The 15,500-nt window shown below is 42.8% G+C and overlaps 1 protein-coding gene across 3 annotated transcripts in view; it reads left to right on the top strand.

The window, feature by feature from the left end:
- Positions 1–15,500, top strand: part of CNTN1 (contactin 1) — a 438,772-nt gene that overhangs the window by 355,739 nt on the left and 67,533 nt on the right. For all 3 annotated transcript variants that reach the window (XM_084625045.1, XM_084625046.1, XM_084625047.1), the window contains 2 exons: positions 3,312–3,382; positions 7,937–8,171. In XM_084625045.1, the coding sequence (XP_084481171.1) occupies positions 3,312–3,382; positions 7,937–8,171 (306 nt within the window). The remainder of the gene's footprint in view (positions 1–3,311; positions 3,383–7,936; positions 8,172–15,500) is intronic.

Below are 15,500 nucleotides of genomic sequence, written 5' to 3'. Positions count from 1 at the left end.
CATTTCTGCCTGTGGCATATTATGACTGGCACTTCTGGTGAATCTAAATGGACAGTTAATGCAGGCATTTATAGAAGTTTTATGGCATCAATCATGCATGCTGCTTAGAATACAAACCGAAGAATGTAATGCACTAACATGTTAATGGATAGGATCCCCTGTACTGAAGAAAGTGTATTTCTTAGCATGAGTTGGCACTTATTAGAGATGACTGGTGCCATCCCCCATCTGAATTTCCTGCTTAGAATCTCACGCTAATATGGGAACCAGACGCTATATGTGGCTTTTCAGTTTAATGTGTGTTGAATAGGACCCCTAAGGTATTAGGTATTTTCATTGCACAGCTTGGAACCAATGCTAGTATATTTTGATTATTTGATTATAAAGAACAGCTGCTCAATATGACACAGGATCAAACATTGCTACTAATCTGCTGTGCCATCTGAGTATTGGATAACACATTGCATAAGTTTAACTGTGGTATCTGACAATTGTCAGTGGCACAAACATCTCTGAACCTTCACTCTTTCTTCCATGTGCATGTGGCCTTCATTTTAATGGCTGCTTTTAACTGCATGCTTGTTGTACATGTAATTAAGATAAGTTTAAATTAAAATCTGTTTATTTTGTTCAGTACCACTGAAATTACATAATGACTTCTTGGGGTTTTCCTGTTAGAAGACTAGCTATATATATTTTAGCTCCTAGACACTAAAATTCAATAAGTCTCTGCAACCAATTCATTTTAGGAAAATGAAGGTTCGGCACTTCTCCATTTAATTGAGTTGTATTAATAAATATATTAGTCCCAGTCATCCCTTGCATTGCACTTTGGGTCGCCATTTACACCTGTGCTAAGTGAGCACAAAGTGGGTGTCAGAGGCTACCGATATGATTTGGGCTGCTTGATCTTTCAAACTTACAAGTCATCTCAATGCTAGTTTTTGAATTTCATTGTCTTCCTTTCAAAAGAAAACATTAAAAATGGGAAAAAATAAAGTTCCTACCTGGCCTTGTATAAGGCACCAGTTGGCCAGCTGTTTAAATAGGGGAGAGCGCTAGCCTTGTCCAGTAAAGTCTTGTGTCATTCTGTGTGCAACTTGCATCTTACAAAGTAGTAGAAAAAATGTGATGTATGATAATAACATGTATTACTTGAGAAAAAACTATGTGATCATGTAGTTAAGTACAGAATATTCCTCACTTAAACTCGTCCTGGTTAACGTTGTTACGTTGCTGATCAATTAGGGAACATGCTCGTTTAAAGTTGCACAATGCTCCCTTATAACGTTGTTTGGCAACCGCCTGCTTTGTTCACTGCTTTCAGGAAGCCCCCCATCAGCTCCCCAGTGTGGACCGGAAGCCCCCCATCAGCTCCCTGCTCCCCTAAGTTCCCTGTGTGGCAGCCACCCAGCAGGCTATCACTTGTCGGCAGTTCAGCTGTCCCTCCCCCCACTCCCATGTGCTGCTCCTGCCCTCTGCTTTGGAGCTACTCCTGGGAGCCTCCTGCTTGCTTTGTGGGGGGGGGGGAGAAAGGAGGGTTAATGTCAGGATGTCCCCCTCCCACCTGCTTCTGCCCCCTGCTTACCCCTTCTCCATATAGAGCAGGGTGAGGACATGGCAGGGCTCAGGAGGAAGAGAGCTTGCTGGCCGCAGCTCCTATCTCACTTCCTGATATACTTAAAAAGGCAATGTACTTAGAGTGGTGTCAGTGTACTTAAAGGGGCAATGCGCATTTCTCTCTCACACACACACAGGGTGTATGTCTCTGTCTGCCATGCTGTCTCCCCTCCCTCCATTTGTGTTGCCTTGTAGAGTGTGAGGCTACATTAACAACAATGTGTTAACCCTTGAGGCTCAGCCAAATGCTAGTTCATCATTTAGCAGTAAGGCGTTCCCTGGGAAATATCCCACCTTCTTCCACCCTCTAACTTCACCACCTCAACCAAGCTTCACAATCATCATTGCTGTGTACAGTATTACATTATTTGTTTAAAACTTATACTGTGTGTGTGTGTGTGTGTGTATATATATATATTTGTCTGGTGAAAAAAATTTCCCTGGAACCTAACCCCCCCCCCCATTTACATTAATTCTTATGGAGAAATTGGATTCGCTTAACATTGTTTTGCTTAAAGTAGCATTTTTCAGGAACATAACTACAATATTAAGGGAGGAATTACTGTATGTCATAATGCACATGCACTGGGAGCATATTTAAGGTCGTATGGGCAACCTTAACTGTCATTTCTTAACTTCAGAGTGCTTAACTGTGCAACCTATTAATGAAAGACCACAGGTGGATATACAAACAAGGGGCAGGAGCAGACAAGATAACAATGAAATTATCATTTTTAGTCCAATAAGTACTACCAATTGCCTCTCTTTTGGAAAGTGTTTTGCAGTCATCGTGGCAGAGATGAGTTTCAAGGAACCTTCCTTACCAGGTCCATGGGAGGAAGGAGCCTGCACATCTTAAGAACTACCTTGCTTTTACCCCAACTATATTCAGTGGGAATTGAGGGCTGTCAGTGTCACACAAGTGAAAATAAAGGAGTAAATTATAATGGAAATGGTAGGAACTTCCTGTTTTTTACCATGGTGCTGCCCAGATATTAAATTTTAGCAGATTTTTTTTCAAAGTATACAATATCAGTCTTCAATTTCCAGATTTCTAAATGAAACATAAAAATACAATATATACAATCAGAAGTTTAATTTACTTTGAGTACTGGAGCCTTAAGTCCCAATCCTCCACCCACTCAGATCAATGGTAGTTTGCCATTGACCTGAATGAGAACAGAACTAAGGTCCCTGTCCTGTAGAGACTTATCCATGTGCTTAACTCTATGTATAGTGAATAAATCCATTGACATCAGTGGGCCATTCACAGAGTGTGTAAAATGAAGCATGTGTTTAAGTCTTTGTTGAATGGAGGCATAAGTCTTTAAAGACCACACAGTGAGCAAAGATAAGAATAATAAAATGCTTTTCTCCTCAGATCTATGAAGGGCGTGTTCGGTTTCTGAATATCCAATTTAAAAAGTAAAGTGAACATGGCCAAAATCAGGAAAGAGTTATTACCAGCAGTGCCTAGTTACCATAACTGGAGAGAACTGGCACTTTTCCTGTGGCAAAAACTATACGTTAGTCTTGGCAAGACCACAGACTCTCATAGCTATTACAGGCTATCATTATTGTAATTGTGTGGGCCATATGGGCTCATTGGCACTGCTAGTAATTAATGGTTCTCTCTTGAATGAGAGCTCTGAAGTCTGAGAAAATGTTGCTTGTCTTTTCTGTTATTCCAGCTCCTAATGTGGCTCCTTCTGATGTTGGAGGAGGGGGTGGAAGTAACCGAGAGCTGACAATAACATGGGTGGTGAGTATCAAAATGAAACTGCATTGATTATGTGCTGTGCTGGGTATGCAGCGTCTGATCCTCTTCCCACTGAAGTCAGTGGAAGTTTTGCCATTGACTGCAGAGAAGGCAGGGTTGGGCCCACAGTAAGTAAGTTTGCAGTCTTTGTCTTTTGAAATACATAAGAAGGAAGAGAAAATGTGTGCTTTTAGATTATTTATTTATCTTTATAAAATATAGCTTTAGGCACCTATCTGATGCTCTGGGCACATATTGCATAGATTAAAACACAGAAGCAGAGTCTAAGATACTAGATTAATTTATTAGAACTTCAAAAGGAGCATTTGGATTTTGACTTAAATTTTACTTTGGATCAAGTATTATTCTAATTTTGAAGGCCACAACCCAAACAGTAAGCAGGTTCACTTAAATGTTTTAACAGCTACATTGCTGAACTCTTTAGCTTTAATTATGGGCTCTTCTCACATCACACACTTACCTGCAACTGGAGTGGAATGCAGAGTTGGAGAATGACACTGAGTGTTAGAAAAGCTTCACAGTAAACGAAGCTTTTTGTAAATTGCAGACACAATAAGTGGTGGCTGCATGATATTCTGTCTTTAGAAAGTCTACTGTAGGAATATGTAGTATTACGGTTTTCCTTCTGGGGCTGGAGCAATTCTTTGGAAAATTCCACCCACTGGAAAAAAAAAGTCTTCTGGAAATGCCCGGTCAATGAAAAAGAGAGGCAGAGAAGTAAAGGTTGAAAACAGGGAATGAAGAGAAGAAAGGCAAGAAAATGGGAAGAAGGGAAAAAATGGAACAGAAGAGGATAAGAAAGCAGGGGAGAGGAAGATCATACGTAAACTAAAGATGGATGGGATGGAAAGGAGAGCTGAGAAGTTAAGAAGAAGCTACAGAGGATGAAGTATGGGAAAGAAAGAAGTTCCTTCCTTGATATAGTAAAAGAAAGAGTTGTGGAAGTTTATACTTGCCTCCAGCAATCGGAGGCCACAAAGTTACACTTTTAAAAAGTAACCAAAGTTATCTTGCTGTCGTTGTCCCTTCTAGTCACTTGCCCAACATCATATGGAGAGTGAAAAATATAATCTTTGTTTCTTTAGGAATGGTTGATATGTCAGATGTAGCTCATACTGTATGTACCTCTACTACTAAGAATGCTTTTTCTTTGATTAATCAGTACGTAAAGCCTACTTAGGACTGACAGCATCTGCTTTATTGTCCTAGCAAGGATGCTCCTTTAAGAAAATACAGGTTTGTTTAAAAAAGTATGCATATTGCACCTGTGCGTGAGTGTGTATATGTGGAATGCTGTATTTTAGGGTTACTAAACCCCTTGGGAGGAGTCTGTCAAATGTGACAGTTATAACTAGCCACAAATTTGGGAGAAAGGTGTTTTTTGTACTTAAGTTTAAAAAAAGGAAACTTCAACATTCTGTAAAAATGGGTTTTCAAGATATCTTTCTCAATACCAGTAGACAGTCATTTAGACAATATACCATTCCTATTATTTTCATTTTGTTTTTAATTGCTCTTTGAATAGAGAGAATCAAATAAAAACACATGCAAAGCACAGTTGAGCAAGACAGATTAGTTTTAAAATATTGACATACACACTGTTGTCTCAGAGAAAGATTAAGAATGATACATTTTGCACTGCATGTAAAGACCTGTATTCATGGCAGTGCTGGCATCAGGGAGACTTGCATAATTGCAAGCTATGACTAAATTTAAAAAAAAATTATGACCAGGAGGATAATGACTAATGCAAGATCTGAAATCTAAGATCATTTAGTTCTTTCTAATGGCCCCAAATAGATTTATATTCCAATTATTTCTCTTAGCGAATGTCAGTTTTTCCAGCAGTTCTGTAATAGGTAGTTCATTTAACCATTAAAACTAGGTGGGCAGAGTTTCTATTTCTCAGGAATATCCAACTTTCCACTAGCATAACTATCAAGGGGTGTTTTTTTTTTCTATTAAGGTTAGATTTGCTGTGCCCACCTGACATAGCACAGAGTGACTTAGGTAAGGGTATTTGTTCCCAGAAATGTACTCACATTTGCATATACTATTCCAATAATGTCATAATTAATAGCACGAGAACCAAATATGAGACAGGGTATATGGCTGCCAACACCTATAGCATTTTCTGATTCATAATCTCGGCTTGTGTGAGATATTCAGGGATCCAGCCAGAGCTCTTCAAGATCTTGTTTCAAAGGAAGTGCAGAGGTGGAGGACTAGAAGTGGTCTTTCATTTGGCCATAGCCTTTCTCCATTTCTCTTCATGGACAGCCTTTCCCATTCTCTTTTGAGGGCTAGAATTGGTGGATATTGCCTGGCGTTCAGCAATGTATAGCTACTTATTTCAACGTAACATTTATGATGACTATCTGATCGTAAAAGAGGAACTGGACAATATGATATCAGAGTGGGCATCTGTGTTTGAAGGTAAACACAAAAAACCCGAACATTATGAAAGTAGAGAAGGGGGAAGAAGAGCTGTTGATTGACGCTATAGGAGCAGAAGAAAATTTGTGTACTTGGGAAGTACACTTAGTGCCATCAGAGAGATCTGTAGAATTGAAAGGAAGAACCCAATGTGAAAAAAATGTGGCAGGAGTACTGTGGGACCAAAGATTAAGCAACAAACTGAAAGGAAAAGAGTATGCTCCGTGTGTTCGTCCCTGCCTGCTCTATGGTTTGGAAATAGTGGGTCTTACGAAGTTGGAAAAAAAGAAGATACAAGTAGGAGAAAATAATAAATGGAGGAGCATGGCAACAAGCAGATGGTAAACAGAGGGGGCAGGGAAGAAATCATGGGCATGATGAACTTGGGACTTCCAGTGATAGATAGGCTGGAGAGTGCACGTGTGATAAGAATGGGAGAAGAATGAGCAGCAAAGAAAGCGGAAGCAAGAGAGAGGACAGCAAGAAAGCATTTGGAAGACTGAGGATACAAAGGAAAGACTTTGTCAAGTGTAGTTTGAAACAAAAAGGTCTGGAACCCTAAGACCTACGAACCTGTGCAATGGACTAGAAGGACTGGTGAAGAATTGTGGACACTTCCAACTACAAGTACACAGGAAAAGGAGTCAAGAAGTGAAGTGATGTATTATTAAAGTTCTTCAAATAGCCTGTGGAAAATGCAGTCTCACACTTTCTCTCTCCCATTTGGGGAGAAGATGAAGGAACGAAGATCCCATCTGGTCCTGGTTTATTATATCTGAAATGCTACAAGGATGAAGATACTGTACATGCTAACAGCTAACAGTGGTAACCCAAGACAGGGAATAAAAAAACAAAGCATGGCACTCTTTCCATGTTTCAGAATTAAAACAAATTTCAGAATCTCAAAATCTTCCATAAAATAGAATTTGTGTTTTCTGCCCATTCCATTTAAAACTATTTTTAATTCTAAAAAATCTGACCCAGAGTGTCCATTGAGTGGATGATATAGTAATGGACAGCAGTGTAAAACCTGAACATAATATATTCCCAGCTGTTACACTGCTGCAGGTCCATTGCTCCTCACATCAGCCCTTGCATGGATGTTCTATGCAGGAGAGACTCTGATGGGTTTGGAGGGCAAAAAAGGGTGGAGCAGGGGGCTACTCTCAAAGACATCAGCCTCTGCTCAGCCTTCAGGTTCACACAGAAATCAAATAAATGGTAAATAAAGCTTGTAGCTCTATTAATCTGAGTCTGCTCCATGTCTGTTGCTGAACAGCCAGAGGAAGAACCCAGCCAATGGCAATAGGATCCTGTCTCTTTACATCTAGAATGATCAGAGTCTCTACTTCAGAATCCATGGACGGTCGCCTTGGATAAGTCTTCCAGAAGTGTTACCCCAATTCAGCCAGAAGCATCGCTGATCATTGACATGAGTAGGGCCCAACAGGGTGCCATAAAGATGATGGATGGTAGTCCATGTGGGTCTGAGGAATGTGTGAAGTCTTTAGGGAGTGAAAGTCTGGCAACACTGATGCTAAAGCAGTTGAATGGATAGCACATTACCTGCTCTAACTGAGAATTTGCCATTACCCCTTAGTATGGGAAATAAATCATTATAAGGATATTTGTGATATAATGGCAGGTATGAATCCATTATTAATTGTTTGTGTCTGGAGCCTGTGATGACATCTGTGAGCTACACACTCACTCTCTCTGTCCTTCTCACACATGCACGCACACACAGAGTCTGTGTTACATACTCATTGTCACTCATCATTTCTTAAAAAGGTATCTTTTGCTGGCTTCAGCTGAATATAGTTTTAGAACAAAATCATCTTAGCCTTCTCTAGTTGGAGACAGCATGACATGCATTTCTGTAGTACTGGATCAAAAGCAAGTTGAACTTGAATCTTATTATTACCAGATGTAGTCAGTGATGGAGATGGTGTACTTTTGAAGTGGATGGAAGCAAATCAGAGAATGTAATTTCAATGCAATATTTTTGCAATTTATATGTGGATAAATATTTTTAAACTTCTAATTAGTGATCCACTGGTTAACCATAAAATGTTAATTCTTAGTCTTTTGTCTCTTCAGCCTTTGTCAAGAGAGTACCACTTTGGCAAGAATTTTGGTTACATAGTAGCCTTTAAACCATTCGGTGAAAAGGAATGGAGAAGAGTTACAGTTACCAATCCTGATATTGGCCGATATGTGCACAAAGATGACTCTCTGCCCCCCTCAACAAAGTTTCAAGTAAAAGTGAAAGCATTTAACAACAAAGGGGATGGACCATTCAGCCTTGTTGCCATCATTTATTCAGCACAAGATGGTGAGTAAAGTTTACATATTAAAATCTACAATAAGGGCCTGATCCAGCACTAACAAAGTAAAGGGGACCAGGATCAGGGGAAGTGAAATTAACTGTAGCAGGATTCAGCAGGAAGTACCTTCAATGAATAGGGTCATTCTTGGCCATCACTCCTGAACTTCTTACTCACGCAAAACTCCCATGAGAGTTTGTCTAAGAGTATGTCTATGCTGTATACACCTGGGATTGTGCTTCCCAGTGCAGGTAGACTGACAGATGCCAGCTCTGCTTGTGCTAGCATGCTAAAAATGGCAGTGGGGCCAAGGGCAGCGGCTTGAGCTAGTTGCCTAAGTACCTATCCAGTGGGCTGCATGAGATTGTACTTGGGCAGCTAGCCTCAGTCCCTGCCTGCGCCGCAGCCATACTGCTATTTTTAGCATCTAGTTTAAGCAGAGCTAGCGCATGTCTGTCTATCTGCCCTGGGAAGCATACTACTAGACATACCCCACATGAAGAACTGTAGTACAGTGCCCATGATGGGCAGAATAGCACTGCATGGTAACTTGTTTTCTGAACTAACAACCTACTGTTACTCACACCTTCTTGTCAACTGTCTGAAATAGGCCACTCTCATTACCACTTCAAAAGTTATTTTTCCTCCCTTGGTATCCTGCTGTGAATTGAATTGTCTCATTAGACTAACCTCACACTTGGTAAGGCAATTCATATCTTTTCATGTATTTATACCTGCTCCTGTATTTTCCACTCCATGCATCTGATGAAGTGGGTTCTAGCCCACGAAAGCTTATGCCCAAATAAATCTATTAGTCTCTAAGGTGCCACAAGGACTCCTCGTTGTTTTAACCCACAAAGAAATTCACATAGCAAATACCCATTCTGAACCTTTGTACAGCTAGTTAAAAACAAATGATTTGGGGAATTGGGAAAAAGAAGTGCCTCCTTCCACATTTGTTGTATCACAATGCCATGTTTCAGACAACAGTCCTGTTTGGGTCATCCTCACCAATGCAGTATGATCGATACAGACACTGAAAGGTGAATTGTTATGTCTTGCTAAGGAAAACTAGAAAATAAGTACTCAAATTAAATTTAAAATCATTCACTTTTAAAAAAAGAAACCACTCTTGCTATCTTGTAATACACAGGTGAGTTTTTAGTGAGAATTACTGTCCAAAACTGTCTAGGACAGTTAGTGGCAAAGGATTTCAGATATTTCAGTTAATAAGATTGATATTCATAATTGAACTAATGGAAGCAAAAATGCTGTTCGTTACACTTTTTACATATGCTTTAGTAGTAGTCAGCTTTATTCTAAAATAAAGTAGGAGTATATTTTTTGCTCGTTAACTGGTGGTGGTAAATCCTATCAGTCTTAATATAACAGCTGTGGTATTTAAGCATACTACTGCAGAGGAATGATTAATTTGGTTAAGTTTTCAAGCCTGTTCAAATTCTAATACTTATTATAAATTAACTCTTCCATGCTCTTTTATTCCAGTTTAGACATTAAAGCAATCAGGTGAATAATTAAATGAAAACCCCTTTGACATTTGACTAAACCTTTTCCTTAATCCTTCCTGGAATTATTTCAAATTCAGCAATCTGCAGGATTTCAGTTAGAAATGTCATTTCCTATGCTGAGTGGAAGAAAGCATTAGAAAAAGGTAAACCTTAGAGCAGAATAATATGGGCAATAATGTATAACAAAAACATTACACTATAATGTCTGCTGCCAGAAATACAAAACAGAACTGTAAAGAATTGCTCAAATTTTTCATGTTGTAGAACAGAATCTGCTTCACCAAAACAGAACTCCAGCTATTGAAATGAGAGCAAAGAGCCAAGAGGTGGGACCAGATAACAAGGCCACATTCTCACACTTCAGACTCCATTCTCATCTCAGTGTACTTCACAGATTTATGCTTGTACCTCCCATTAACACTAATGGGAACTTTGTATACAAATCGTCCACACAGAGAGAGAAACATAGAATAGACCCTTTTGTTTCTTATGTTAATTGAGGGTCCACACTAGCAACACTTAGCTAATGTGATATCATCTTTAACAGCCGCTGCAGGAAAAGAATGATTATTGTTATAATAGTGTAAATGAATTAATATGTTGCTGATACCCAATTAGCATTTCAGTATCCCTTCATTTCTAAGAACATTGTCCACATCTGACTTGTAAGTTTCCAGGCCTGTTAGTGAAGTGCTAAATGTGTTTCTTCTAGGGAAAAAAAACTATTACAAGCAAAAATTAATAATAGGAACATTAAACATGCACCTGCAACTTAATTGAGTTATAGGAACATTAAACATGCACCTGCAAGTTAATTGAGTTGTATATGTAAACTGCCTATATGATAGCAGCAAAATTGTGTTGTTTTCTGAGTTCAGCTATTTAATAGAGCCATCATGCATGTGTGACCAAACACTTTGGGAGCAGCAAGCAGGTGTAGCTCCAGAAAAATCAGAGAAAAGCAAACGAACAGTAGTACTGACTTTTAGAAAATGAAAGAAAAATAATCTTGGTAGTTGCCACCCAGCAAAATAACTGCACCTGCACAGAGAAACACTAAGGGTATGTCTACACTACGGAATAAGGTCGAATTTATAGAAGTCGTTTTTTTAGAAATCGGTTTTATATATTCGAGTGTGTGTGTCCCCACAGAAAATGCTCTAAGTGCATTAAGTGCATTAACTCGGCAGAGTGCTTCCACAGTACCGAGGCTAGAGTCGACTTCCGGAGCGTTGCACTGTGGGTAGCGATCCCACAGTTCCCGCAGTCTCCGCTGCCCATTGGAATTCTGGGTTGAGATCCCAATGCCTGATGGGGCTAAAACATTGTTGCGGGTGGTTCTGGGTACATATCGTCAGGCCCCCGTTCCCTCCCTCCCTCCGTGAAAGCAAGGGCAGACAATCATTTCGCGCCTTTTTTCCTGAGTTACCTGTGCAGACGCCATACCACGGCAAGCATGGAGCCCGCTCAGGTAACCGTCACCGTATATCTCCTGGGTGCTGGCAGACGCGGTATGGCATCGCTACACAGTAGCAGCAACCCATTGCCTTCTGGCAGTAGACGGTGCAGTACGACTGGTAGCCGTCCTCGTCGTGTCCGAGGTGCTCCTGGCCATGTCAGCTGGGAGCACCTGGGCAGACATGGGCGCAGGGACTAAATTTGGAGTGACTTGACCAGGTCATTCTCTTTAGTCCTGCAGTCCTATTGAACCGTCTTATGGTGAGCAGGCAGGCGATACGGATTGCTAGCAGTCGTACTGTACCATCTTCTGCCGGGCAGGCAAGAGATGAGGATGGCTAGCAGTCGTACTGCACCATCTTCTGCTGAGCAGCCATGAGATGTGGATGGCATGCAGTCCTTCTGCACCATCTGCTGCCAGCCAAAGATGTAAAAGATAGATGGAGTGGATCAAAACAAGAAATAGACCAGATTTGTTTTGTACTCATTTGCCTCCTCCCCTGTCTAGGGGACTCATTCCTCTAGGTCACATGCAGTCACTCACAGAGAAGGTGCAGCGAGGTAAATCTAGCCATGTATGAATCAGAGGCCAGGCTAACCTTCTTGTTCCAATAAGAACAATAACTTAGGTGCACCATTTCTTATTGGAACTCTCCGAGAAGTCCTGCCTGAAATACTCCTTGATGTAAAGCCACCCCCTTTGTTGATTTTAGCTCCCTGAAGCCAACCCTGTAAGCCGTGTCGTCAGTTGCCCCTCCCTCCATCAGAGCAACGGCAGACAATTGTTCCGCGCCTTTTTTCTGTGCGGACGCCACACCAAGGCAAGCATGGAGGCCGCTCAGCTCACTTTGGCAATTAGGAGCACATTAAACACCACACGCATTATCCAGCAGTATATGCAGTACCAGAACCTGGCAAAGCGATACCGGGCGAGGAGGCGACATCAGCGCGGTCATGTGAGTGATCAGAACATGGACACAGATTTCTCTGAAAGCATGGGCCCTGACAATACATGCATCATGGTGCTAATGGGGCAGGTTCATGCTGTGGAACGCCGATTCTGGGCTCGGGAAACAAGCACAGATTGGTGGGACCGCATAGTGTTGCAGGTCTGGGACGATTCCCAGTGGCTGCGAAACTTTCGCATGTGTAAGGGCACTTTCATGGAACTTTGTGACTTGCTTTCCCCTGCCCTGAGGCACATTAATACCAAGATGAGAGCAGCCCTCACAGTTGAGAAGCAAGTGGCGATAGCCCTGTGGAAGCTTGCAACGCCAGACAGCTACCGGTCAGTTGGGAATCAATTTGGAGTGGGCAAATCTACTGTTGATGCAAGTAGACGACACAGTCAAAGATCTGCTGATATCAAGGGTAGTGACCCTGGGAAATGTGCAGGTCATAGTGGATGGCTTTGCTGCAATGGGATTCCCTAACTGTGGTGGGGCCATAGACGGAACTCATATCCCTATCTTGGCACTGGAGCACCAAGCCGCCGAGTACATAAACCGCAAGGGGTACTTTTCAATAGTGCTGCAAGCTCTGGTGGATCACAAGGGACGTTTCACCAACATCAACGTGGGATGGCCAGGAAAGGTACATGACGCTCACATCTTCAGGAACTCTGGTCTGTTTCAAAAGCTGCAGGAAGGGACTTTATTCCCAGACCACAAAATAACTGTTGGGGGTGTTGAAATGCCTATATGTATCCTTGGGGACCCAGCCTACCCCTTAATGCCATGGCTCATGAAGCCGTACACAGGCAGCCTGGACAGTAGTCAGGAGCTGTTCAACTACAGCTGAGCAAGTGCAGAATGGTGGTAGAATATGCATTTGGACGTTTAAAGGTGCGCTGGCGCAGTTTACTGACTCGCTTAGACCTCAGCGAAACCAATATTCCCACTGTTATTACTGCTTGCTGTGTGCTCCACAATATCTGTGAGAGTAAGGGGGAGATGTTCATGGCGGGGTGGGAGGTTGAGGCAAATCGCCTGGCTGCTGGTTACGCGCAGCCAGACACCAGGGCGGTTAGAAGAGCACAGGAGGGCGCAGTATGCATCAGAGAAGCTTTGAAAACCAGTTTCATGACTGGCCAGGCTACGGTGTGAAAGTTCTGTTTGTTTCTCCTTGATGAAACCCCCCGCCCCTTGGTTCACTCTACTTCCCTGTAAGCTAACCACCCTCCCATCCTCCCTTCGATCACCGCTTGCAGAGGCAATAAAGTAATTGTTGCTTCACATTCATGCATTCTTTACTTATTCATCACACAAATAGGGGAATGACTACCAAGGTAGCCCAGAGGGGTGGTGGAAGAGGGAAGGAAAATGCCACACAGCACTTTAAAAGTTTACAACTTTAAAATTTATTGAATGCCAGCCTTCTTTTTTTTTTGGGCAATCCTCTGTGGCGGAGTGGCTGGTTGGCCGGTGGCCCCCCCACCGCGTTCTTGGGCGTCTGGGTGTGGAGGCTATGGAACTTGGGGAGGAGGGCGGTTGGTTACACAGGGGCTGTAGTGGCAGTCTGTGCTCCAGCTGCCTTTGCTGCAGCTCAACCATACTGGTTTGATCCTCCAGCAGCCTCAGCATTGAATCCTGCCTCCTCTCATCACGCTGCCGCCGCATTTGAGCTTCAACCCTGTCTTCAGCCCGCCACTTACTCTCTTCAGCCCGCCACCTCTCCTCCCGGTCATTTTGTGCTTTCCTGCACTCTGACATTATTTGCCTCCACGCATTCGTCTGTGCTCTGTCAGTGTGGGAGGACAGCATGAGCTCAGAGAACATTTCATCTCAAGTGCGTTTTTCTTTCTTTCTAAGCTTCACTAGCCTCTGGGAAGGAGAAGATCCTGTGATCATTGAAACACATGCAGCTGGTGGAGAAAAAAAAAAGGACAGCGGTATTTAAAAAGACACATTTTATAAAACAGTGGCTACACTCTTTCAGGGTAAACCTTGCTGTTAACATTACATACATAGCACATGTGCTTTCGTTACTAGGTCGCATTTTGCCTCCCCCCACCGCGTGGCTACCCCCTCAACCCTCCCCACTCCCTGTGGCTAACAGCGGGGAACATTTCTGTTTAGCCACAGGCAAACAGCCCAGCAGAAATGGGCTCCTCTGAGTGTCCCCTGAAGAAAAGCACTCTATTTCAACCAGGTGTCCATGAATTATATATCACTCTCCTGAGGATAACACAGAGAGAGAAAGAACGGATGTTGTTTGAACGCCAGCAAACATACACTGCAATGCTTTGTTGTACAATGATTCCTGAGTACGTGTTACTGGCCTGGAGTGGTAAAGTGTCCTACCATGAAGGAGGCAATAAGGCTGCCCTCCCCAGAAACCTTTTGCAAAGGCTTTGGGAGTACATCCAGGAGAACCGTGAATGCCAGGGCAAAGTAATCCTTTCACATGCTTGCTTTTAAACCATGTATAGTATTTTAAAAGGTACACTCACCGAAGGTCCCTTCTCCGCCTGCTGGGTCCAGGAGGCAGCCTTGGGTGGGTTCGGGGGTACTGGCTCCAGGTCCAGGGTGAGAAACAGTTCCTGGCTGTCGGGAAAACCGGTTTCTCCGCTTGCTTGCTGTGAGCTATCTACAACCTCATCATCATCATCATCATCATCTTCTTCGTCCCCAAAACCTGCTTCCGTATTGCCTCCATCTCCATTGAAGGAGTCAAACAACATGGCTGGGGTAGTGGTGGCTGAACCCCCTAAAATGGCATGCAGCTCATCATAGAATCGGCATGTTTGGGGCTCTGACCTGGAGCGGCCATTCGCCTCTCTGGTTTTCTGGTAGGCTTGCCTCAGCTCCTTCAGTTTCATGCGGCACTGCTTCGGGTCCCTGTTATGGCCTCTGTCCTTCATGCCCTGGGAGATTTTGACAAAGGTTTTGGCATTTCAAAAACTGGAACGGAGTTCTGATAGCACGGATTCCTCTCCCCATACAGCGATCAGATCCCGTACCTCCCGTTCGGTCCATGCTGGAGCTCTTTTGCGATTCTGGGACTCCATCATGGTCACCTGTGCTGATGAGGTCTGCATGGTCACCTGCAGCTTGCCATGCTGGCCAAACAGGAAATGAGATTCAAAAGTTCGCGGTTCTTTTCCTGTCTACCTGGCCAGTGCATCTGAGTTGAGAGTGCTGTCCAGAGCGGCCACAATGGAGCACTCTGGGATAGCTCCCGGAGGCCAATACCGTCGAATTGTGTCCACAGTACCCCAAATTCGAGCCGGCAAGGCCAATTTAAGCGCTAATCCACTTGTCAGGGGTGGAGTAAGGAAATCGATTTTAAGAGCCCTTTAAGTCGAAATAAAGGGCTTCATCGTGTGGACAGGTGCAGGTTTACATTGAT

This window comes from Lepidochelys olivacea (genome assembly GCF_965140295.1).
Source record: "Lepidochelys olivacea isolate rLepOli2 genome assembly, chromosome: 1".
NCBI classification, from domain to species: domain Eukaryota; kingdom Metazoa; phylum Chordata; order Testudines; family Cheloniidae; genus Lepidochelys; species Lepidochelys olivacea.
The sequence above is the reverse complement of the archived record's forward strand: the minus strand, read 5'-3'. Positions and strand labels throughout refer to the sequence as shown.